The sequence below is a fragment of the Cetorhinus maximus genome, chromosome 13 (assembly GCF_964194155.1).
Source record: "Cetorhinus maximus chromosome 13, sCetMax3.hap1.1, whole genome shotgun sequence".
NCBI lineage: Eukaryota > Metazoa > Chordata > Chondrichthyes > Lamniformes > Cetorhinidae > Cetorhinus > Cetorhinus maximus.
In genome coordinates, this window is record NC_135891.1 from 89248261 (window position 1) to 89272934 (window position 24674).

At 41.6% G+C, this 24674-nt stretch overlaps 1 protein-coding gene across 1 annotated transcript in view; it reads right to left on the bottom strand.

The window, feature by feature from the left end:
• Window positions 1–2301: 2301 nt before the first annotated feature.
• The window catches only part of mydgf (myeloid-derived growth factor), a 78341-nt gene continuing 55968 nt past the window's right edge, over window positions 2302–24674 (bottom strand). Inside the window, exons 5-6 of the mRNA XM_078555712.1 lie at window positions 7757–7829; window positions 2302–3363 (exon numbers count right to left, since the gene is read on the bottom strand). Coding sequence (XP_078411838.1) covers window positions 3284–3363; window positions 7757–7829 — 153 coding nt within the window. The 3' untranslated portion in view covers window positions 2302–3283. The remainder of the gene's footprint in view (window positions 3364–7756; window positions 7830–24674) is intronic.

The window sequence follows — 24674 nt, forward strand, 5'->3', positions numbered from 1 at the left end:
GGCTGTAGGACGAGGGCTGTACTGGAGGAGGGTATCCCAGGGTGTGTGTGGGGGGCACAGTTGATCTGTGCAAGTGGCCTCAAGATGGTGAGGGCTGAGGAGGCAACCTCCAAAGGAGATGAGGCCAGATGGTCATGTGCAGATTTATGAGAGAATTGTTGGTGATATCCCTTGAGCTGGCAGAGAGTGAGATGCCAGTGAATGTGATGGGCTTGCGTGTGAGTTTAGAGCGATGAGATGGTTGCCATGCCCTGTCTGCACAGATAATTTATCCTCTACCTGCACTGGATGGCCAACCTCTTCTGTGCAGCAATGGCAGTGATTACCACTGCTATCACCTACCAAGCCAGAGTGGTAATGTTGCTACCCCTCCTGCAGCCAGACAAGTGGGGGGGAAGAGGACATCACAGCAGGCCTCCACAGCATCCAATTGGTGCTCAAGGGCTGCATCCTTCTTGCTTTTCAGGGCCATGTCTTCTTTGTTGCAGTCCTGGGCTGGAAGCACTGAGCGCAGCTGTACTTTAAATGTGGTGCCTGGCGTGAAGCAGCGGCGAGGTGAAGGCGTGGGCAGGCAAATCGGATCCTGCCCGTCATCAAAACAGCATGTATCCCGGGAATGCATAATTAATGTGGTGGGTTTGGGACAATACAGCGTGAGAAGCCACCATTGCAGCCAGCAGGTAAAACGTTGTTTTACCCACCTGCTACCGTACTTAGTGCAAATAACTTTTCAGTTCTCTAAGTGACGTCCAACTAAGGTTTTATATAAGTTTAACAATTTCTCTGTTTTTCAATTCTATCCCTGTAGAAATTAACCCAGTTATGTTTGTTCTTTTTAATGGCCATAATAACCTGTGATACTACTTTTTGTAATTTTTGCATTTGTATCCCGTTTCTCTAACCCATTTAGACTTAGTTTCCATTGAGTACGTCTATAATTTTTCCTACCAAAATGCATGACCTCACTTACCTACAGAGGCTTGCTCTCTAATTACACACCCATCCTGCAAGTTTAACTGCATCTATCAATTTGGTGTGGCCTGCAAATTTGAAATTGTACTTCAGATTAGAGTCCGCATTGTTTAGGGTGAACAACAGTGGCCCTAACACCGACCTTTATCGAGCACAGACTGACTACATCACCCCTACTTTGTCTTCTATTTTGTAGCCAGCTTGCTATCCGTTCTGCTACTTGCCAACTCCAAGTACTGAACCTTGGTCATGCATCTTCTATGCAGTACCCTATTGGAGGCCTTTTGGAAATGTAAATATATAACATGAAATTGTATATAGTACATTACTCTTATTTACCCTTTGTTACTTCTTCAAATAATTCAGTAAGATTGGTCAAGCATAATTTTGAAGTTCAGGCTATTGTATTTTTGGTTTCTAGGTGTTTTTCTATCACATCTGAGTCGTGATTCTATTATCTTTCTTACCACTGACATTTAACTAAGTGGTCTATAGTTCCCTTCAATTCTTCTGTCCCTTTTAAAATATCTGAATTATTGGCTGTCTGCCAGACCTCTGTCAGTGTTTCCTCTTCTAATGCATTTGTTATATATGTAGTGCCTCTGCTATCAATTTCCTAACATGTACAAATGCTATCTATCCAGACTAGGACTTTCATCCTCTCTAAATCTGATTAGTTTATCAAATATCTCTCCCCTTTTTAACTTAAGAAATCAGAAAATATAAATTGTCATGTCTTAGTCTCCTTTGTAAATATCAAGGCAAAATAATCATTTAATATGTCATTTGGCTGTCATTATCTGGGTTTACTGTATGTCTCCTTTAGTGACCCTACCCTTAAGTTATTTACTTGTCTGTAGAATGCTTTGTTTCTTTTCATATCTCTTGATAATTTTGTAGTTTCTCTTTGCCTTCCTAGCTGTCTTTGACTTCTTTCTTAATCTTTCATATTCCCTTTGCTTATATTTTCCTTTGCTGTCTATGTACTTCGTGTATATTTTTTATGTTTCAATTTTGCCTTTATTTATCCATGGTGTGCCATTACTGCCTAGTTTTTGCTTTTAGTGAGATATATTTCTCCTGGACTCAATCACCGCTTGAAATGTTTCCCACTGTTGCATTTAATTGTTTTTCAGTAAATTTTTCCAGTTTACTTTCCAGAGTTCCATTCTCATCTCCTTTAAAAAGTTTTTTAAAAAATCAATTTATTACTTTGGACATTGCTTTACTTAGGTCCTTCTCAATCTTTATCTCAAACCTTATGTTGTGATCACTATTGCAGAGATATAATATAAAATTGCAAATAAAATTCAAGCAGTCACTCATGAATTGAGATACAAATGAGCTGACATCAGAATTTATTTCCCTTTGTAACAGAGCTCTGGGATATAAAAGAAAAACAATGGATCATGTGTAAAGTAAAAACAAGGTTAACTTAGATGGTACATCAGGTTTGTATCACAGTACTTGCAATTAATCGTAGGACATAAAGGCATATGTGGTCCCAAAACATAATCTCTATTACCTCTGATTATGGAGGAAATCCAATAATACATAAAAATTTGTTTGCACCTCACTATCGAAAGCACTACATAGATAAGCTCTATAAATTAACACCCATGTTTATTAAACAATTTGCTGAAAAACCTTTGCATACAAAAATTATTTTAGTAATGACATCTTATACAGGTCAAGGTTCATTCTGATAAGTACAGATACAAGGTTCATATTTTTGGTGTTTCAAAAAAAAATGTAGTTCTGCTATCACAGTCAAAAAGCTCCCAGTGTATGCTAACTGATCGAATACACTGCGACTAATGCAAACAAAAGTCTCAGTATCGGAAAGGAGGACATAATTTTTAAATGCACGATTTACAAATCTGATATTTAATCAGATTTAAGTGAGGTACCAATGGTAATTTTAACAGTATGGATTACTTGGGTAGGTCAACACCTGTAAAGTACTAGAAGTTTTCTGACCTCCAAGGATGTTTTAATGGCTCTTCCCAGTTAGGCAGCTAAGTGAGGTGCCTTGTTGACCAGGACCTCCAGCTTAATCTTTGTGTGAAAAAAAAGAGCAAGAATGTCTGTCCTACCCAAAAGTTCACCCATGATGCCAAATGAGATTCCTTTAAAGTGGTGATTGTCCTGCTGCTTCATTTGAAAAAGGAAGCTGAAAAAGGAAGGATACTGAGGAGGAGTTAAGGGAGGGGTTTAAAATGCTCCCATTAGCTGACCTATGCAGCCAAGAATAAAATTTTTCTAAAATATTTCAACATTTTTCAATCATTACAAAAACAAGTCATCCAAATCACAGTTCATCATGGCGTGTGCGGGCAACGATTAGAAGCTTGGACAGCTCTGATCTGAATGATCCAACCTTGTGGGTCACTGTAACAAGAAAAGATGTTTAAGCACAAACCAATGACTCATTGCCCTGCAGGTTAGACTGCATCACTACTGTCAAGTTGAGAACTCTATTGCAATTGAAACAACTCTATTCAAGAAAGGAGGGAGACAGAAAACGATAAGCCAGTTAGCCTAAAATCTGTCATTAAAAAAATGCTGGATTCCATTATTAAGGTAGTAGCAGGACATTTAGAAAATCAAAATACAATCAAGCAGAGTCAACATGGTTTTATGAAAGGGAAATCATGTTTGAAAAACTTATTAGAGTTCTTTGAGGATGTAACAAGTAAGGTGGATAAAGGGGAACCAGTGTTTTTGGATTTCCAAAAGGCATTTGATAAGTGCTACATAAAAGTTTACTACACTGGAGTTTAGAAGAGTAAGAGGTGATCTTATTGAAACATAGAAAGTACCGACTGGGCTTAACAGTTTAGTTGCTGCGAGAATGTTGCTCTTTGTAGGGGAGTCTGGAACTAAGTGACACAGTTTAAAAATAATGGGTCTCCTATTTAAGATGGAGATGAGGAAGAATTTCTTCTCTCAGAGTTGCTCATCTTTGGAATTCTCTACTCCAGAGAGTAGCGGAGGCTGGTCATCGAACATATTGAAGGCTGAGTTAGACAGATTTTTATCTACAAGGGAGTGGAGGCAGTGAAGTGGAGTTAAGGCCACAATCAAATCATTTATGATCTAAATGAATGGCAAAGGACGCTCAAGGAGCTGAATGGTCTATGCCGACTGTTCCTGTGTTTTAATTTTTAAAATTCATTCACGGGATGTGGGCTTCGCTGGCTAGGCCAGCATTTATTGCCCATCCCAAGTTGCCCTTGAGGAGATGGTGGTGAGCTGCTTTCTTGAATCACTGCAGTCCATGTGGTGTAGGTACACCCACAGTGCTGTTAGGAAGGGAGTTCCAGGATTTTGACCCAGCGACAGAGAAGGAATGGCCATATATTTCCAAGTCAGGATGGTGAGTGACTTGGAGGGGAGCTTCCAGGTGGTGTTCCCATGTATCTGCTGCCCTTGTCCTTCTAGGTGGTTGTGGTCGTGGGTTTGGAAGGTGCTGTCTAAGGAGCCTTGGTGAATTTCTGCAGTGCATCTTGTAGATGGTTCACACTGCTGCTACTGTGTGTTGGTGGTGGAGGGAGTGAATGTTTGTGGATGCGGTGCCAACCAAGCGGACTGCACTGTCCTGGACGGTGTCCAACTTCTTCAGTGTTGCAGGAGGTGCACTCATCCAGGCAAGTGGGGAGTATTCCATCACACTCCTGATTTGTGCCTTGTAGATGGTGGACAGGCTTTGGGGAGCCAGGTGGTGAGTTACTCATCACACGATTCCTAGCCTCTGACCTGCTCTTGTAGCCACGGTGTTTATATGGCTAGTCCAGGTCAGTTTCTGGTCAGTGGCAACCCCAAGGATGTTGAAAGTGGGGGATTCAGTGATGGTAACGCCATTGAACATCAAGTGCCGGTGGCTGGATTCTCTCTTGTTGGAAATGGTAATTGCATGACACTTGTGTGGTGCAAATGTTACTTACCACTTGTCAGCCCAAGCCTGGATATTGTCCAGGTCTTGCTGCATTTGGACATGGACTGCTTCAGTATCTGAGGAGTCGCTGAACGTTGAGCAATCAGCAAACATCCCCACTTCCGACCTTATGACGGAAGGTCGGTCATTGATGATGCAGCTGAAGGTGATTGGGCCAAGGACCCTACCCTGAGGAACTTCTGCAGTGATGTCCTGGAGCTGAGATGACTGACCTCCAACAATCACAATCATCTTCCTTTGTGCTAGGTATGACTCCAACCAGCGGAGAGTTTTGCCCGATTCCCACTGACTCCAGTTTTGCTGGGGCTCCTTGATGCCACACTTGGTCAAATGCTGCCTTGCTGTCAAGGGCAGTCACTTTCACCTCACCTCGGGAGTTCAGCTCTTTTGTACATGTTTGAACCAAGGCTGTAATGAGGTCAGGAGCTGAGTGGCACTGGCGGAACCCAAACTGGGCATCAGTGAGCAGGTTATTGCTAAGCAAGTGCCGCTTGATAGCATTGTTGTTGACCCCCTTCCATTACTTTACTGATGGAGAGTAGACTGATGGGACGGTAATTGGCCAGGTTGGATTTGTCCAGCTTTTGTGTACAGGACATATTTGGGCAATTTTCCACGCAGCCGGATAGATGCCAATGTTGCAGCTGTACTGGAACAGCTTGGCTAGGGGTGTGGCAAGTTCTGGAGCACAACCCCTTCACTACGATTGTCGGAATGTTGTCAGGGCCCATAGCCTTTGGAGTATCCAGTGCCTTCAGTCGTTTCTTGATATCACGTGGAGTGAATCAAATTGGCTGAAAACTGGCATTAGTGATGCTGAGGACCTCCGGAAGAGACAGAAATGGATCATCCATTTGGCACTTCTGCCTTAAGATTGTTGCGAATGCTTAAGCCTTACCTTTTGCATTGCTGTGCTGGGCTCCTCCATCATTGAGGATGGGGATATTTGTGGAGCCTCCTCCTCCAGTGAGTTGTTTAACTGTCCACCACCATTCACGACTGGATGTGGCAGGACTGCAGATCTTGGATCTGATCCGTTGGTTCTGGGATCGCTTAGCTCTATCACTTGCTGCTTATCCTGTTTGGCATGCAAGTAGTCCTGTTTTAAAGTTTCATCAGGTTGATACCTTTTTTATTTTAGGTATGCCTGGTGCTGCTCCTGGCATACCCTCCTGCACTCTTCATTAAACCAGGGTTGATCCCATGGCTTGATGGTAATGGTAGAGTGGGGGATATGCCAGGCCATGAGGTTACAGATTGTGTTCGAGTACAATTCTGCTGCTGATGGCCCACAGCACCTCATGGTTGCCCAATCTTGAGTTGCTAGATCTGCTCAAGATCTACCCTATTTAGCATGGTGGTAGTGCCACACAACACGATGGAGGGTATCCTCAATGTGAAGATGGGACTTCGTCTCCACAATGACTGTGCGGTGGTCACTCCTACCAATACTGTCATGGACTGATGCATCTGCGGCAGGCAGGTTGGTGAGGGTGAGGTCAAGTATGTTTTTCCCTCTTGTTGGTTCCCACACCACCTGCGGCAAATCCAGTCTAGCAGCTATGTCATTTAGGACTCAGCCAGCTCAGTCAGTAGTGGTGCTACCGAGCCACCATTGGTGATGGACTTTGAAGTCTCCCACCCAGAGAACATTCTGTGCCCTTGCCACCCTCAGTGCTTCCTCCAAGTGATGTTCAACATGGAGGAGCACTGATTCGTCAGCTCAGGGAAGGCGGTACATGGTAATCAGCAGGAGGTTTCCTTGCCCATTCTTGACCTGATGCCATGAGGCTTCATGGGGTCTGGAGTCTATGTTGAGGACTCCCAGGGCGACTCCCTCCTGACTGTATACCACTGTGCTGCCACCTCTGCTGATTCTGTCCTGCCACTGGGACAGGACATACTCAGGGATGGTGATGGTGGAGTCTGGGACATTATCTGTAAGGTATGATTTTGTGAGGATGACTATGTCAGGCTTTTGCTGGAGTAGTCTGTGAGACAGCTCTCCCAATTTTGGCACTAGCCCCCAGATGTTAATAACGAGGACTTTGCAGGGTCGACAGGGCTGTGATTGCCATTGTCGTTTCTGGTGCCTAGGTTCTTAAGGCAGGTGTCAAACTTCATCAATCAATGATGTTATCAGAATATTAATTGCAACACATTAACTATTGAAAGAATTTATGCAGAGGGCAAATTCAAGTTAGTTAACCAAATGGTCAAGTTGCAATGGGAATTCTGCAGCCCCATGGTTCCAGTTCTCCAGTGTGGGGCCTAAACTGATTCTTTCTCATTATCAATTTCAGATAAATCAATGGAACACATTTGTATAAAATGGAAAACAGTCAGTTGGGCAAAGCACAGTGGCCAAAAACTGAAGTTATGCATCACACTATGCCTGTTGCTCTGGGCTGTGAACTCCATGTAATAACAGAGCAGGTCCCACTGCACCTCGAGATTGGGATATTGTGAATCCGTTTACTTTTGAAACAGTAAATTGGATTTGAACTGCACAAAATATCTAGCTACAGAGAAAGGGAGCTATTAGTCTGGAGAATTATATTGGAAGGGCTGTTGGGATCGAAATGTTTCACTTTTAAAACGTAGCTGAGCAGAGCTCACTAATATTAGACAGATATATTGGAATTTTTAAATGACCTTCAGAACTTGGAAATATTTCAGTTTCCTCTCCCTTTAATTTTACCCTATTGCTGTTTGCATCTCTTGAATTAAATCAAAATTAGGAGGCTGGAGGCAGGGCAAAGCATTCACATCCCAATAGAATGAGTAGAGATAAATGGCTCATCTTGTTCGATACTTTGTACTTACCAGTATTCTCATTAATTATATATTCGTCTTCTTTCAGGGGAACGTCACTGCGGCCATCTACTGCTGCTTGAGACTAGAAAGGAGAGGTGAAAAGTGGAACATTAGCAAATCAAATTATTTGTGTCACCTAAGTGAATAAGAACTGGGAAACAAAAGTAATTCCTTCTATTAAACATCAAATGCATGGCTATTGAGAGCTACTTTTCATTGGTAGAAGAGCTACAATTTTCATGGAAGAAACTCCTACATACAATTTAATTTTGGGAATAGTATAATCAGCAGTAATATGGCATACATAATCTTTGTTTAAAAACCAGTCTCAACTTTAAAAGGGCACAGTATTTATTAAAGGTGTGCAGGAACCTACTGTGCTTGGAAAGAGCAAGGAAGAACTGGGCACCATTGTCACATTGCCACAGGATGACGTAATTTGAGATTTATGATATAGGAGTTGTACATTTTAGGGCTAACATATTTCCCCCACACATTTTTCAACACTTTCTCCCTTTTGAAGGAGTTAAAAAGAAATCCACTGGCTAAAAATGGTCACCAAGTGTCAATTTCATCATCCAGAATCAGCTACCTATTATCTATCCCATTTTAAAGGGGCAGGAAAAAAATCCAGAATTAAGGAAGATAAAAGATTTTCAGTTCAGAGGTGATCACCTTTTAGCATTTAGAAAGAAAAAAAACTCACTTTGAAACATCAATTTAGTTACCCCTGGAGAGCCAGCAGTTCTAGTCTCCTCTCCTAGCTACTCCGGTTATGTCAGTGCTCTGGAAGGAGACTAGTAAGGCAGCAAAATGTTATTTCAATACTGGCATTTTATCACCAAATTCTTGGATTAGTTCCAAGATAGGGATGGGGCAGTACTTCCCTTCTCCAAATCCTTCTCCTCTTCTATAGAGACCAAGTTGCCAGGGATCTGTAGCTTTCACAGCCAGCATTTTTTTGATATGTATAACTCAGTCAACATCACTCTAACTTGTATACCTACCAACCTAATACGGCTCTGGTTAAATTGTACAGTTTCACATCCACTAATGCTTTCTCACATAATTATTCATCTGTATTTTTCTATGAAATAAAAGATTTGAAAATATTTCTGCAGAGTACTGGTGGCATTTACAAGTGCTGTCATGAAAATAATTCTGAAATTACTTGCATGAGTTATTTTACAAATAGACATTTATCATCTCCTGTACACAGCCTGCTTGGCAATTTACACAATTGCAACTTCTTCACCAAGGACCTATAGAATTTTGTAGGAAAACAGAGGTAGTTTTATTAGCGTGGGATCCAGAAACAGCACTTTACGTTAGAGTACAAGTCAAAATTGGCTATGATGGACTACTTTAAATATTTGTGTAGGTTCAACGATTGTGGAATTGGATGCTTACTTGTGCATATGAACCATGTGTTATCACATCAGGAAGAAAATCAAAACAGGAAATTGCAAAGTAAAACAACTTAAGTGGCATTACCTAAATTGTAGTAACAACACTTTACAGGGCAAATTGTAATGATGGGCGAGTGAGACTTATACTTAAACTGATTTGAGATGTAGAACACTAAGGTAATTATAGCTCTACAACTGGTCAAGAGCTGTTTGAGTTGATGAATGGAAGAGTATAGGCTGCAGTGTGACTTTTTACCCTAGTTTATTGGACCTAATACATTAGACAAGTTCAGCGACAACCACTTAAAACATGTCAGATTTACATTTTTCAATCTATACTGAACTTAGTGCAATTAACTTGGACCTGTTCCAGAAGCAACTTAGAGACAATTTAATTATTCTGCAATTATAAATACTCACTGAAAAGTGAGATTTCAACAGTCAGCTCAAAGGTTTAATGGCCTGTTCTCCATAGAAGTTTTCACACCATTTTTTCTAAATCAGTAAGGGAAATTAAACCTCATTAAAATATTGAATTTAGCATTTGGAACAGAGATTCCCATGTTGCAAATTCACACATACACAGGTTGTTCATCAAAGTCTAACCCCAATTTCCATAACATCCCTGCTCATCCCCTTCATTCAACTTATTCTGGACTTGTGTGTTTCCCCCATCTTATGCTCCACTATTTATTGGCAACAGTATGACAATGATCTTGCTTCCATACCTGAACTCTCTCCACAAACCTCTCTGAATTTAAACATTCCTCAAAACCATCTTTAAAACCTCCTACTTTGGTTCTACTGTCAATCATCTTCAACAATTGCTCTCTTCCAACTGCTGTTCACTGTGGCTCAGTTGGTAGCACTCTCACCTGAGTCAGAAGGTTCTGGGCCCAATTCCCCTCCAGGACCTGTGCACAAAAACCAAGGCTGACACTCCAGTGCAGTTCTTAAGGTGTGCTGCAATGCCAATGTCAGAGGTGCCGTCTTTTGGGTGAGACACTAAACCGAGGCCTCATTTGCCTGCTCTGGTAGATGCAAAAGATCCCATGGCACTATTTCAAAGAAAAGCAGAGGAGTTATACCCAGTATTCTGGCTAATATTTTCCCACATTAACATTAAAAAAAACCAGAATATCATGTTATTACCACATTTCTGTTTGTGGGAATATGCTGTGCGCAAAATTGGCTGCAGCATTTCCTACATAATAACAGTGACTACGCTTCAGAAGGACTTATTGGCTATAAGGCACTTTGAGACGTTAGTTGTAAAAAGCACTATGCAAGTCTTTCTTTTTTTCTCCTGCTTAGGGGACATCCTAGGGACAGGAGTAGGTCATTTAGCCCCTCAAGCCTGTTTCACTAATCAATGAGAGCATGCGCGATAACTCCATATCCCTTAATATCATTGATAAATTTTTGTCAGCCAATCTCAGATTTAAAATTAGTTTTGGTCAAGCAAACTGCTAATTTACTGCAACAAAAGGGATTTCCTAATTTCACTCCTGAAAGCCTGGCTTAATTTTTTTTTAGACTAAGCCCCTAGTCCCACACTCCTCAGGTAGCAGAAAATAGGTTGCGTATCTACCCTGCCCGTTCCCTTTACATCTTGAAAGCTTCAAACAAATCACCCTAAACGTTCTAAATTCCAGGGAATACAATCCAATTTGTGTACTGTCGCCTTGGAATTTAACCCTGGAGTCCAGGTAGCATTCTGGTAAATATACACTGCACTTTCTCCAAGACCAATATATGCTTCCTAAAGCATGGTATCCAGAACTGCTCACAGTACTCCAAGTGTGGTCTAAATAGGGTAAAACCCTGAACAGTAATGTGGGATATTTTTGATATAGTAAAGGCGATTTTGAAATTTAGCAGCTTAATTTTCAAAAATTAAACACTTAGCTGAATCATTTTTATCAGTATATGTTTGTAAATTGCATCAGAAAGTTGCATTTTGGGTGAGAATTATTCATTTGGGATTGGAAAAGTGAGAAAGTTGCACACCATACAATTTTCAGTGCACATACTTATGGTGGCTCTTTATTATGTTAACATAGTTTGCAATTAGTGCTGGGTTAGTAGAAAAGGCCACCTCAACCCTACCCTCCAACACTCACTCATCACCTTTCTATTTTCCCATTTTTAAAGAATCTCATCAAAACTTAGCTTTGCAAACATGCCTTTGAATTAGAATTCCTATTACTACTTAGTGTCCACACACTCCATTCTGGAGAGCCAAGAAGAAATATTTTGTGTACTATGAAAAATGCTAGTGCTTTGCTGTTGTCTGGATAATCAAAATGGTTTACTTTTGCTCAATATTCCCATTAACAAGTAGTGCAATAGCATTGATTGTTGGATGACATGTTCTATTCCACTCAGTTCCTATCTGAGGCAGGCCAAATGAAGGTGGCAAAGATGATGTGTTTGGAAAATTTCATCCATTCATCACCAAGTAATCATTGTTGCAGTCATCACCACTCAGCTGCCTCCAGACACCTCTATATGGAGTCACAGAGCACAGGAGGCCGCCATTCAGCTCATCATTCCTTTGTTGGCACTTTGAAAGAACTATCCACATAGTCCCATTTCCCAGTTCTTTTCCAATAGCTATATAAATCTTTTCTTTTCAAGTATATTTCCTATTTCCTTTTGAAAGTTACGAGTGAATTTGCTTCCACCACTCTTTCAGGCAGCGCATTCTGGGGAGAAATTTTTGTGTAGCACCGCTTTTAGTGGCGCTATGCATACTTGCTTCAATTTTCCAGGGGAACTCAATGCTGCAAGCCTCTACCTGGATGGCCCGCATGGTATTCTGCACTGTTATGCCTGCCCCAAGGAAATAAACAGTCTGCAGAGTTGAAACAGTGCTACATGAACTTATTTCTCCCTTCAGATCAACTCAACGAGTTAAAAATATTTCTCATCTTGCCTCTCTTTTACCATTATGGGTATTTCTAGGGTCGACAGAAAAGGTGTGGAAACAAGTTCCCTGCTTTCCCAGCAGTTGGGGTATAGGGCACAAGCAAAGTCTGCAGATCCAGTCAAACAAATTGTGGGTATGTCTCATTTGCAAAAGTGGATATGCCCTCCAAATTAAAAACATACATAAGAAAAGGTCCATTTCAGCCATCTTGTTTAGCAAATTGTTAAAGGACAAGGTTTGCTGCCACAGCAATCTAGATGGCAAGGTCCTGATGCAGTGGAATTCCCAGATAGCTGCTGGCTAGGAACCTTATGAAAAAAGGTAAAATGTCAGGCCAATGTTCTGCACAGCAGCTAACTACTAAGGGCAGAATGCACACAAGGTTGACATCAAATGCCTAGTTTAATCCGCGATAAACTATAAATGGCAAAATAATGTCAAGGGTCACCTAGAAGCCAAACTTCATATCCAGAAAGCAACCTTATTGGTCTTCCTGCTTTCATAGAAGGAGATGGAAACTTCTTTGGGGGAGAGGAGACAAGAGAGAGAGAGAGAGAGAGACAAGAAGGGGTGAAGAGTTTTGCTCTTCTTAGTTCCACTTCTTAATTCTATACCTCACATATACTATCAACAGAGGCAAATATTTGCAGATTTTATTCTATGCCTGTTTGCACGACAATTACATAACTGCGTGACAAACATTTGATGGCGGATCTTATGCATACAAAATATGAAAGAAAGGAGTAGGAGGACATAATATTGCACTAATAATATTCCAAATACAAATGAAATACTGATCAGTGGTATGCACGTAGTACAGAATAACTTGTTCTAAAAACAATTCAACTGTTTGGAAAAATGTGTTAAGTAAAACATTTATTTAATTGCTGTTAGTTAATCTCCTGAGGGACATGGAATATGGGGAGTCAAGACCAAGTGCAATGTGCATGTCAATATCGCTAAACAGAAAAAATTGAAATTTGGGGAGCATTGCAGAATTGCATGGAGCCTGAAAGTTTTTTTTTTAACTGTACAGGCTGAGGGGTTGAGACATACAAAACTGAGGCCTGTAGTACCATCACATACGGGCAGGTCTCAATACAGAATGGCAAGTTTACATACAATTTCCATTATAATTTCCTTTGTCCACAGTTATAATGAAAAATGCTGACAGAAGTGTGACATGTTATGATCCTGAATCAGACCCCCAAAGGGTTGATATGATCTGGTTAGGGACCAGTAATGTTTTGCTTAAAGTAGGCAAAGTTTGAGATTCAAAGCATTTGCTAAGAGAATAAAGCCACAAGATTACACGGGTTTTGAACAAAGATAAACTTTACTATACAAGGTCAGAAAGATAAAACAATTTATAATATCTATCTCATACTCTAACATTCAGGGTTTATACGAGGTACATGTGAATTAACAGGCAAACTGTAGTTGAACACACACTACACAATAAATGGCAGATGCAACCAAGACAGATTCCTCAACAACCCACCCAGATGTCAGCAAACATTGAGTCAACCAAGCTTGTTGAAACACTGTCCCTCTCTTGAAGGATTCCAGTCTTCACTTTCGAAGATCTTGCCTTGGAATTTCTCTCCAAAGGTCACTCCAACTTAGTCTCAACAATGGCCCACCTTGCAGGGTTTCAATCTCAACTCCAGAGGCTCCAATTCCCTTGATTCCCAAGTGTGCATTCCAGCACCAACTCCTCGCCGAACAGAATACTATTGCTCCAAAGGGCTATTTTCAGCCTGATGGCCTGCAACAGTCAGCAACCTTCTGCTGTGTCCTTAGATTGCCAGGGCTTCTCCTGAGCCCGCTCCACTTAAGCTCTGCCAACTGCAGCCCTTTTTATGCTTGGAGCCTCTTTCTTCTTCAATGGAGCCTCTCCGTCCCCTGTCTGGGACTCTCTTATGGGACCTCTTCCTGTCCCCTGCCTGGAACTCTTTTTGGATTATGGTACCCCACTCATGACCCTATTTTCTTTTTGCATAGGCACACAGGGTCCCATCCTCAGCCCGAAGAACCAGAAAATGTCAGATTGCTTATGTGCCGCCCGCTCCTGGTCTGCGCATGCACAAAACTCCTGAGGCCTGCTGAGACTTCAGAGTTCCCGGCCCCTGCTCTCAACGAGAAGTCAAGTCAGATCTTGTAAGAGACAAAAATATGACAACAGGGAATAAAATTTTATATGCAGGTACTGTGCACAGATGCAATGTTTTAAATATATTATAGATGGAAAGTGAGGTTGAATAATCAAGATCCATACTGCAGATATAAATTGAGTAGTGTGGAAAAGTGCACAATCATTTAATTTCTCATCACCTACATTATTGACAAGAAAAATGATGAAGGCAAGGAATTCCAGTTTTGAAGTAAGAAGTGACTGAGTAGAAAGTAATGCAATCAGTTTTGATTTCAACACAGGTAATGAAGTATGGAGGAGCAAGCGCATATAGGAAAGGTTATTTGCATCCTACAACATCAAACTAATTTGGACATTTTTTTAAGCTATTTACAAACTGAAGAACATTTTTTGCTACCTCAGAATAAAATGGTTAAGGCAGAAAGTCAAAAAAGCAGAGATAATTATTAAACTATATTTCAGAATGTTTGCTGTTCAGATGCTGCAGGATGCCCTCCCAATGTCTTCTGTGCATGAACTGTCCTTCGTGACACCATTTCACAAGGCAAATGAGCCGTATAAATGACATCTGCTTTATTATATGAATAAGTAAAAACCGCTTCTACTCTAACAACATCACAAACCATATTAGAGCAAAATAGGTAGACAAGTCTTCTTAATAATGTTATGAACATCCCATTTAACAAGAATTACATCTGCATTACTCAATGTAATAAGCCTATGCTTCTTGTTAAATTCCACCCTTTATATAACTGAATATGCAACATTGATACTGCTCTACATATTCAGCTTCTCTATTTACAAGAAAAGCAAACTGCAATGAAAGTAATAGTGATTATTACGTTTTAACCCTTTGGTTAAAACTTTTATTCAACTCAAGGCTGAAGAAATTGATTTTAACATTTACTCTCAAGACATTGAGCAATGCACTAAAAAAGCACCAACAAATGCAAAAATGTTTATTTAGCATGCCAATAGCAATAACGAATTTAAGTGGTTTTAATGTTACATGCTTGTGAGATTCATTTAGTAGGCTGCCTCAAATTCCTCTTTCCACCAAACCAAAGATGTTACCATCAGTTCCATACCCTAGTATTTTTTAGCTTAAAATTCTCTCCCCAATCACAACCAATATTTTAAAAGTGAAGCAGCAACAGTAGTCATTAAGATTTGTGAAGCATAGGGATGATTGTGAGATTTGCTGTGTTGATTTGAATGGTGAAAGAACATTCATCTGTACATTTTGTCTTTCCAAGGCTGAATTGTGTCTCAAGACAGCATCTGCTTTTATAACTCTGCTGTCAAGTACTTGTAGTGCGATCAACTTGAGGTGATGAATTAAGAGCTTTCAAAAACCGAATTAACACATTATGGCACTGGTTTAAGGGGAACTTTTTTCCTTATATATAGTGTCATGGCAACAATGCACCAAGCAAGTCCAGTGATAACCTGACTAAACAGCATTTCAACTCATCACCTCGACAACCTTAAAGCCTACTGGGAATACTATGCCAACTGCAGTCAGGATTGCTTTTTGAAAAAATATTGTTTTACACTTTCCCTACTTAACAAAATTGGCTAAAAAAAATAAACACATGTTGGCGTACATGATTGTGCTCCCAGGACCCACAACTAGCATATAAGACAGGATAAAAGAGCGCGAGGAGAGCGGCGGAGATGCAGGATAAAAGAGCGCGAGGAGAACAGCGGAGACGCAGGATAAAAGAGTACGAGGAGAGCGGCGGAGATGCAGGATAAAAGAGCACGAGGAGAGCGGCGGAGACGCAGGATAAAAGTGAACGAGGAGAGCAGCGGAGACGCAGGATAAAAGAGCACGAGGAGAGCGGCGGAGACGCAGGATAAAAGTGAACGAGGAGAGCGGCGGAGACGCAGGATAAAAGTGAACGAGGAGAGCGGCGGAGACGCAGGATAAAAGTGAACGAGGAGAGCGGCGGAGACGCAGGATAAAAGTGGACGAGGAGAGCGGCGGAGACGCAGGATAAAAGTGGACGAGGAGAGCGGCGGAGACTCAGGATAAAAGTGAACGAGGAGAGCGGCGGAGACGCAGGATAAAAGTGAACGAGGAGAGCGGCGGAGACGCAGGATAAAAGTGAATGAGGAGAGCGGCGGAGACGCAGGATAAAAGTGAACGAGGAGAGCGGCGGAGACGCAGGATAAAAGTGAACGAGGAGAGCGGCGGAGACGCAGGATAAAAGTGAACGAGGAGAGCGGCGGAGACGCAGGATAAAACTGAACGAGGAGAGCGGCGGAGACGCAGGATATAAGTGAACGAGGAGAGCGGCGGAGACGCAGGATAAAACTGAAAAAGTGACGTCACTGGAAAGCTGTGACCTGATTGGTTAGTAGGAAATCTGCACTAAATTTGAAAAAAAAACACTGCAAAGCTCATTAATAAATTAATTAACTAAGTAGAGATGGCTGGGCAGGTGATGTGCTGTAGCTGTATGATGTGGGAGCTGGCAGATCCCATTGCGAGCCGCAGTGACCATATCTGCAGCAAGTGTTGGTTGCTGGAGGAGCTCCGGCTCAGAATTGATGAGCTGGAGTCCAAGCTCTGGACGCTGCGGCACATCCGGGAGGGGGAGAGTTACCTGGACGCTTTGTTTCAGGAGGCGGTCACACCCGGTAGATTAAGTGCCTCAAATTCGGTCAGTGGTCAGGGTCAGCAGGGTGTGACTGCAAGTGAGGCAAGTAGAGGGATCTTGTGTTCAGGAACAGAGGAGCCTCAGCTCTTGACCTTGTCCAACAGGTACGAGGTACTTGCTCCCTGTGTGGATGAGGAACAGGGCTGTAGGGAGGATGAGCCAGCTGACCATGGCACCGTGGCACAGGAGGCCATTCAAGAGGGGGGAGCAAAAAGACAAGTGGTAGTTGTAGGGGATTCTATAATTAGGGGAATTGATAGCATCCTTTGTAAGCAGGATCGAGAGTCTCGCATGGTATGTTGCCTGCCCGGTGCCAGGGTGAGGGACATCTCTGAACGGCTTGAAAGAATTTTGGAGAGGGAGGGGGAGGATCCAGTTGTTGTGGTCCACGTCAGGACAAATAACATAGGTAAGACTAGGAAAGAGGACCTGGTTGGGGATTATCAGGAACTAGGAACTAAATTAAAGAACAGGTCCTCAAGGGTTATAATCTCCGAATTACTACCCGAGCCACGTGCAAATTGGCATAGGGACGCGAGAATAAGGGAAGTAAACATGTGGCTAAAGGAGTGGTGCGGGAAAGAGGGGTTCCATTTCATGGGGCACTGGCATCAGTATTGGAACAGGAGGGATCTGTACCGTTGGGACGGTCTCCACCTGAACCGATCTGGGACCAATGTTCTAGCGAAAAGGGTAAATAGGGTGGTCAACAGGACTTTAAACTAGAAAGTGGGGGGGAAGGGAAGGGTAAAACTCCAAGAAGTATGACTAATGGGAAACAAAGCAGCAGGTTAGCATGTGGGGGGGTGGATTCAACTTCATGGAAAATTATGAAAAAACTGAAAAGGAAGGAGAGCCCAGGAGAGGCTATTAAAGTCTCCAGAACACAAAATAGGACAGTGTGTTTGGAAAGGGCTAGGAATCTAACTTCAAGCACATCAGATAATGGGATGACAATGAGAAGGGGGACGGGAAATACAGGGCTGAAGGTGTTGTATCTGAATGCACGCAATATACGAAATAAGGTAAATGAGCTTGTGACGCAGATTGAAATTGGCAGTTATGATGTGGTGGACATCGTGGAGACATGGCTGCAGGGGGACAGGACTGGGAGCTGAATATCCAAGGATACACATCCTATCAAAAAGATAGGCAGGTTGGCAGAGGCAGTGGGGTTGCTATGTTAGTAAGAAATGAAATTAAATCTATAGCAAGAAACGACGTCGGGTCAGATGATATGGAATCTGTGTGGGTAGAGTTGAGGAACTGCAAAGGTAAAAAAACCATAATGGGAGTTATGTACAGGCCTCCGAGCAGTAGTCAGGATGTGGGGCACAAGATACACCAGGAGATAGAAAAGGCGTGTAAGAAAGGCAAGGTTACAGTGATCATGGGGGATTTCAATATGCAGGTAGACTGGGAAAATCAGGCTGGTAGTGGATCCCAAGAAAAGGAATTTGTAGAATATCTATGAGATGGTGGAGCTCACTAGGGAAAAGGCAATTCTAGATTTAGTGATGTGTAATGAGGCAGATTTGATAAGGGAGCTTAAGGTGAAGGAACCCTTAGGAGGAAGTGACCATAATATGATAGAATTTACCCTGCAATTTGAGAGGAAAAAGCCGGAATCAGATGCAACGGTATTACAGTTGAATAAAGGTAACTACAGAGGCATGAGGGAGGAGCTGGCCAGAATTGACTGGGAGTTGAGCCTAGCAGGAAAGACAGTGGAACAGCAATGGCAGGAGTTTCTGGGAGTAATTTGGGAGACACAGCAAAAATTCATCCCTAGGAAGAAGAAGCATACTAAAGGGAGGACGAGGCAACCATGGCTGACAAGGGAAGTCGGGGACAGCATAAAAGCTAAAGAGAAAGCATACAATGTGGCAAAGAACAGTGGGAAGCCAGGGAATTGGGAAGCCTACAAAGACCAACAGAGGACAACTAAAAATGAAATAAGAGGGAGAAGATTAAATATGAGGGTAAACTAGCCAGTAATATAAAAGAAGATTGCAAGAGTTTTTTTTAGATATATAAAGGGTAAGAGAGAGGCAAAAGTGGACATTGGGCCGCTGGAAAATGACGCTGGAGAAGTAATAATGGGGAACAAAGAAATGGCGGAGGAACTGAATAGATACTTAGCGTCAGTCTTCACGGAGGAAGACACGAGTAACATCCCTAAAATTCAAGAGAGTCGGGGGCAGAGGTGAGTATGGTGGCCATTACCAAGGAGAAGGTGCTAGGAAAACTGAAAGGTCTGAAGATGGATAAATCACCTGGACCAGATGGATTATACCCCAGCGTTCTGAAGGAGATAGCTGAAGAGATAGTGGAGGCGTTAGTGGTGATCTTTCAGGAATCACTGGAGTCAGGGAGGGTCCCAGAGGACTGGAAAATCGCTAACGTAACCCCCCTGTTTAAGAAGGGAGTGAGACAAAAGACGGGAAATTACAGGCCAATTAGCCTGATCTCGGTCATTGGTAAGATTTTAGAGTCCATTATTAAGGATGAGATTTCAGAACACTTGGAAGTGCATGGTAAAATTGGGCAAAGTCAGCGTTGTTTCATCAAGGGGAGGTCATGCCTGACAAATCTGTTAGAATTCTTTGAGGAGGTAACGAGCAAGTTAGACAAAAGAGAGCCAATGGATGTTATCTACTTGGACTTCCAGAAGGCTTTTGACAAGGTGCTGCACAGGAGGCTGCTCAATAAGATAAGAGCCCATGGTGTTTGAGGCAAGGTACTAGCATGGATAGGAGATTGGCTGTCTGGCAGAAGGCAGAGAGTGGGGATGAGGGGGTCCTTCTCAGGATGGTGGCCGGTGACTAGTGGAGTTCCGCAAGGATCAGTGTTGGGACCACAACTTTTCACTTTATACATTAATGATCTAGATGAAGGAACTGAGAGCATTCTGGCTAAGTTTGCAGATGATACAAAGATAGGTGGAGGGACAGATAGTATTGAGGAGGCGGGGAGGCTGCAGAAGGATTTGGACAGGTTAGGAGAATGGGCAAAGAAGTGGCAGGTGGAATACAATGTGGGGAAGTGTGAGGTCATGCACTTTGGTAGGAAGAATAGAGGCATAGACTGTTTTCTAAATGGGGAGAGAATTCAGAAATCTGGAGTGAAAAGGGACTTGGGAGTCCTAGTCCAGGATTCTCTTAAGGTTAACTTGCAGGTTGAGTTGGTAGTTAGGAAGGCAAATGCAATGTTGGCATTTATTTCGAGAGGACTAGAATATAAAAGCAGGGATGTGCTGCTGAGGTTTTATAAGGCTCTGGTCAGACCACATTTAGAATATTGTGAGCAATTTTGGACCCCGTATCTCAGGAAGGATGTGCTGGCCCTGGAGAGGGTCCAGAGGAGGTTCACGAGAATGATCCCAGGAATGAAAGGCTTAACATATGAGGAACGTTTGAGGACTCTGGGTCTATACTCGATGGAGTTTAGAAGGATGAGGGGGGATCTGATTGAAACTTACAGAATACTGAAAGGCCTGGATAGAGTGGACGTGGGGAAGATGTTTCCATTAGTAGGAGAGACTAGGACCCGAGGGCACAGCCTCAGAGTAAAGGGAAGACCTTTTAGAACAGAGATGAGGAAAAACATTTTTAGCCAGAGAGTGGTGGATCTATGGAATTCATTGCCACAGAAGGCTGTGGAGGCCAGGTCATTGAGTGTATTTAAGACCGGGATAGATAGGTTCTTGATTGGTAAGGGGATCAAAGATTACGGGGAGAAGGCGGGAGAATTGGGTTGAGAAACTTATCAGCCATGATTGAATGACGGAGCAGACTCAATGGGCCGAATGGCCTAATTTCTGCTCCTATGTCTTATGGTCTTTGAGTTTCCCACAAAATTCCCGAATGGGAAATCCAAACAGAAGGGCACATGATACAATAGCAAGCAAGGAAATCTGGAACTCTTCCCTTCACCACACCCTCCCCCACCCCAAAAAAGGCTATAGGCGTTGAGTCAATTGAAATGCTAAAGATAGATTTGTGTTGTAGTGTTCAGTCCATTATTGGTCTAATTAGATTATTATTTGTCTTTCTTAAATATACAGAATTTAATCTAAATCTGAATAGTACACTAGTAAAATGCAATATTTTACAGATGCTATCCGCTTTTATATATTGGCCTTGGAAGGGGTGCAGCACAGATCCACTATAAAGCCACCAGGGCTCAAGAGTTAAATATGAGGTGAGATTACATGAACTAGGTTTGCATTCCCTGCAATGTAGAAGGTGAAGGGGGTCAAGTAATTGAGGTTTTTAGGATTTTAATAAGAGACTTATAAGGTAGAAATGCCAAGACTTTTCCTGCTGGTGCAGGAGTCTACGATAAGGGGACATAACTTCAAAAATCAAGTCAAGCTATTTAGGAGAGAAGTTAGGAAACATTTCCTCACACAAAGGGTGGAACTCTCCATCAAAAAGGCAGATGTTAGCTCAATTAATAATTTTAATTAGGAGATGACTTGATTTTTGCTAGGCAAGGATACTGTTATTAAGCGACATGGAGTCAAGAAGGGTGGATGGTGTTAGGGTACAGATCAGCCATGATCTAACTGAATGTTGGAACACACTTCAGGGGCTGAAAAGTTTACTCCTGTTCTAACATTCCTATTTACGTAGATATCCTCAGCTTCCACATTTTTTAAAATTAAATCCTTATCTAGTAAATAATTCTTCTACGCCTGCATGCCAGACAATATGTCGTTCCTAAATTTGTAATATATATATTTAGTTGGTAATACCATCAGTTACTCTAGCCACTTTACTCCTATGTCCAAATCATCCTGATAAGTTAGATTTCTAGGTCCAGTGATATTTAATCATCCTACTTGATGCATCTCCACCATTTGTCTAACATCAACCATCTATCTCCATGTTTGCAATCTGAACTCAATTCACCAGTGTCATTAGGCTCACCCTCAATCTTAATAATTCATTCTATTGACTGCACAATATCAAAGCTCTCTAGGCAACATGGCAAACTGAGTTAAAATGCCAAAGTTTCAAATATACTTACCATTTAATATCAGAATCTGGTTGTCCTGCATAACTACTCAATCTCCAAGTTATCAGCTCCCTGTGCAAGTTTCAACATTTGTTTCATATTTCTTTACTCCCCAAATTTGTTTTCATTGGGAAGAAAATACTTGCAAGCTCATTACAGCTTCAATGATTCGAATCTTAAAACCATTGCATTTGCCCCAGTTGCCTTTTGCAAATATGTCCACTATAAATAGATATTTAGCTCATGCAATCTCATTAAGGCTCTACAAGGAACCCAATATTATGTCCTTATCATACATGACGTGCCTAGCTGTACATCCAAAAACTCAATTTGATATAGCAGTGAGTACCTTATTGTGAGTTACACTATTGTTGTTAGGAAGCCAAACTGGTGAAATACTACCTCTTGATTTGGCAACTTCACACTCTGCTACACTGTCTTTCTGTTGCAGTGCAAAGCCAAAGCCACTCTGTTTCAATTCCTGCTGTGTAAATATAACATATGAGATTCAGGGGTGAAAAGGAAATGAGAACTTAATAATTAATTATTTAAAAGCTAACTTCAAAAAAATTAGAATGATGCCAGCTATAAAGTTATGCTTTTGTAAAATGATTCTTTTATGGGATCAGCATTTATTGCCCATTCCGAACTGCCCTTAGGAAAGTGATGATGAGCTGCTTTCTTGAACCACTGCAGTCCATCTGGTGTAGGTTCACCCACAATGTTGTACATTATGTTACTGTACATAATTCAATATGCCATAAAATAAGTATGCTATATACAGAAGAATAACTTTTGAATTATTGATGAAGCTGGAAAACTGCTGTGACATCCATGTTAGGTGCAATTACACTAAATCCTTTTAGGTTTATCACCTAAAATGATATGTTAGGAAATGACAAGTTAATTACACAGGTAGATGGATCTGTTTTTCATTGCTCAAACTATCGTTATGCTTAATCAAGATGTGACAGTTCACATAATCTTGCTGATGCATGAAGATCAAAACAGAAAGATCATCTTTGAAGTGCTAACCTTCCTGTGCAATTTTCAGAACGTAAACATGCTTGTCACACAGAAAAGGGACAACATAGTAGACTTAGTTCCTTAGAAGTATGAAAGCCATTCAAAACCTTTCTAGCATAAAATAAGCTTCCATCTTGGTTAGTTGGGTTGTTGCTAAGCCATACAGACCAGGAAGTTTTTGGGATAACTGTGGAAAAATAATGTTATTTTAAAAAATGATAAATCACTGGACCCCAACGGCATGCGCCCTCAGCTGTTGAAAAACGTGACAGAGGAAGCAGCAGACGTTCTGGCCACAATTTTCCAATCCTACTTAAATGTGACAATTTTTGCCGTGAGGCTGGAGAGTAGTCAATGCAAAAGGGAGGATAAACAAACTATAGACTAACAGTTTTATATATATTTGTGGGTTTGGATAAAGTTTGTAAGCAACTATAAATGTCTGAATTAATGAAGGACGTCAGCATGGATTTTTAAAGGTAAGGTGTGTCTTGACAAATTTGAGTTTTTTGTGGGCATTAATTGGTTAAGCAGAATGTAGTAGATTCAGCATATGTGGATTTTCAGAAGGCAGTTGATAAGCTGTTTCAGAGGTTTTCTAGAAAAATTCAGGTGTGTGCTAAAGGAGAATTGTGGCAATATGGATAGAAAGTTGCTTGCCAAACAACAAATAGCTAATGTTGTTTGATTGGAGGAGGGTTGGAAGTGGTGTATCTCTGGAGTTGCTGCTGCACTCACCTTTTGTTCCTAGTATATAAAGGTAGTTTGGACTTGGATGTAGGAAGCAATGGCTCAAAACTTACTGATAACACAAAAATGGGACGCATGACAAATAGTGAATAAAGTTGTTAAAAATACACTTCAAGATGACAGATAGAAAAGTAGGTAGGGCTGACAGATTCCAGATGCAGTTTAATCAACGGAAATGTGAGGTAATACATCCTGGGAAGGGAAAAAAGGAATGGCAGTACACATTTGACAGAAAGACACCAATGGGGGTAGACAAACAAAGTAGTCTAGGGATTCAAATACATGGCCTGCAGAAAGTTTGAGTGTAGGTAAATAAAACCATAAAAAAGGGCTTACAGCACTAAAGTAGTAATGGGGACTTATCTGTGCCATCACCAAGACTGCCTATTTCCATTTCTGTAACATTGCCTGATTACGCCCTTGCCTCAGTGCATCTGTTGCTGAAACCCTCATGCAGCCTTTGTTACCTCTAAACTTGAATATTCCAACGCATATCTCATTCTACTCTCTGTAAATGAGGTCAACCAAGACTCTGCTGCCGGTGTCCTTTCTCGTGCCAAGTTCCATTCAGTTACTAACCCTGTGCTTGCTGACCTACATTGCCTACCAGTCAAGCAATGCCTCAATTTTAAAATTCTCCCTCCATGGTCTTGTTCTCCCATCTCTGTAATTTCCTTCAGCTCCATAGCCCTCCAAGATATCTGTGCTCATCTAATTCTGGCCATTTGAGCATCCCCAATTTTAAATGCTCCACCATTGACGGCCATGTCTTCAGCTGCCTCGGTCCTGAGCTCTAAAATTCCCTCCCTAAACCCCTCTGTACCTCTTTCCTTCTTTAAGATGTTCCTCAAAACTTCTCCCTTGAACCAAGCTTTTGGCCCTGATATTGCCTTATGTGACAGTTTCAAATTTTATTTTATGATGCTCCTGTAGTGCCTTGGGGCTTTTTATTACATTAAAGGCACAA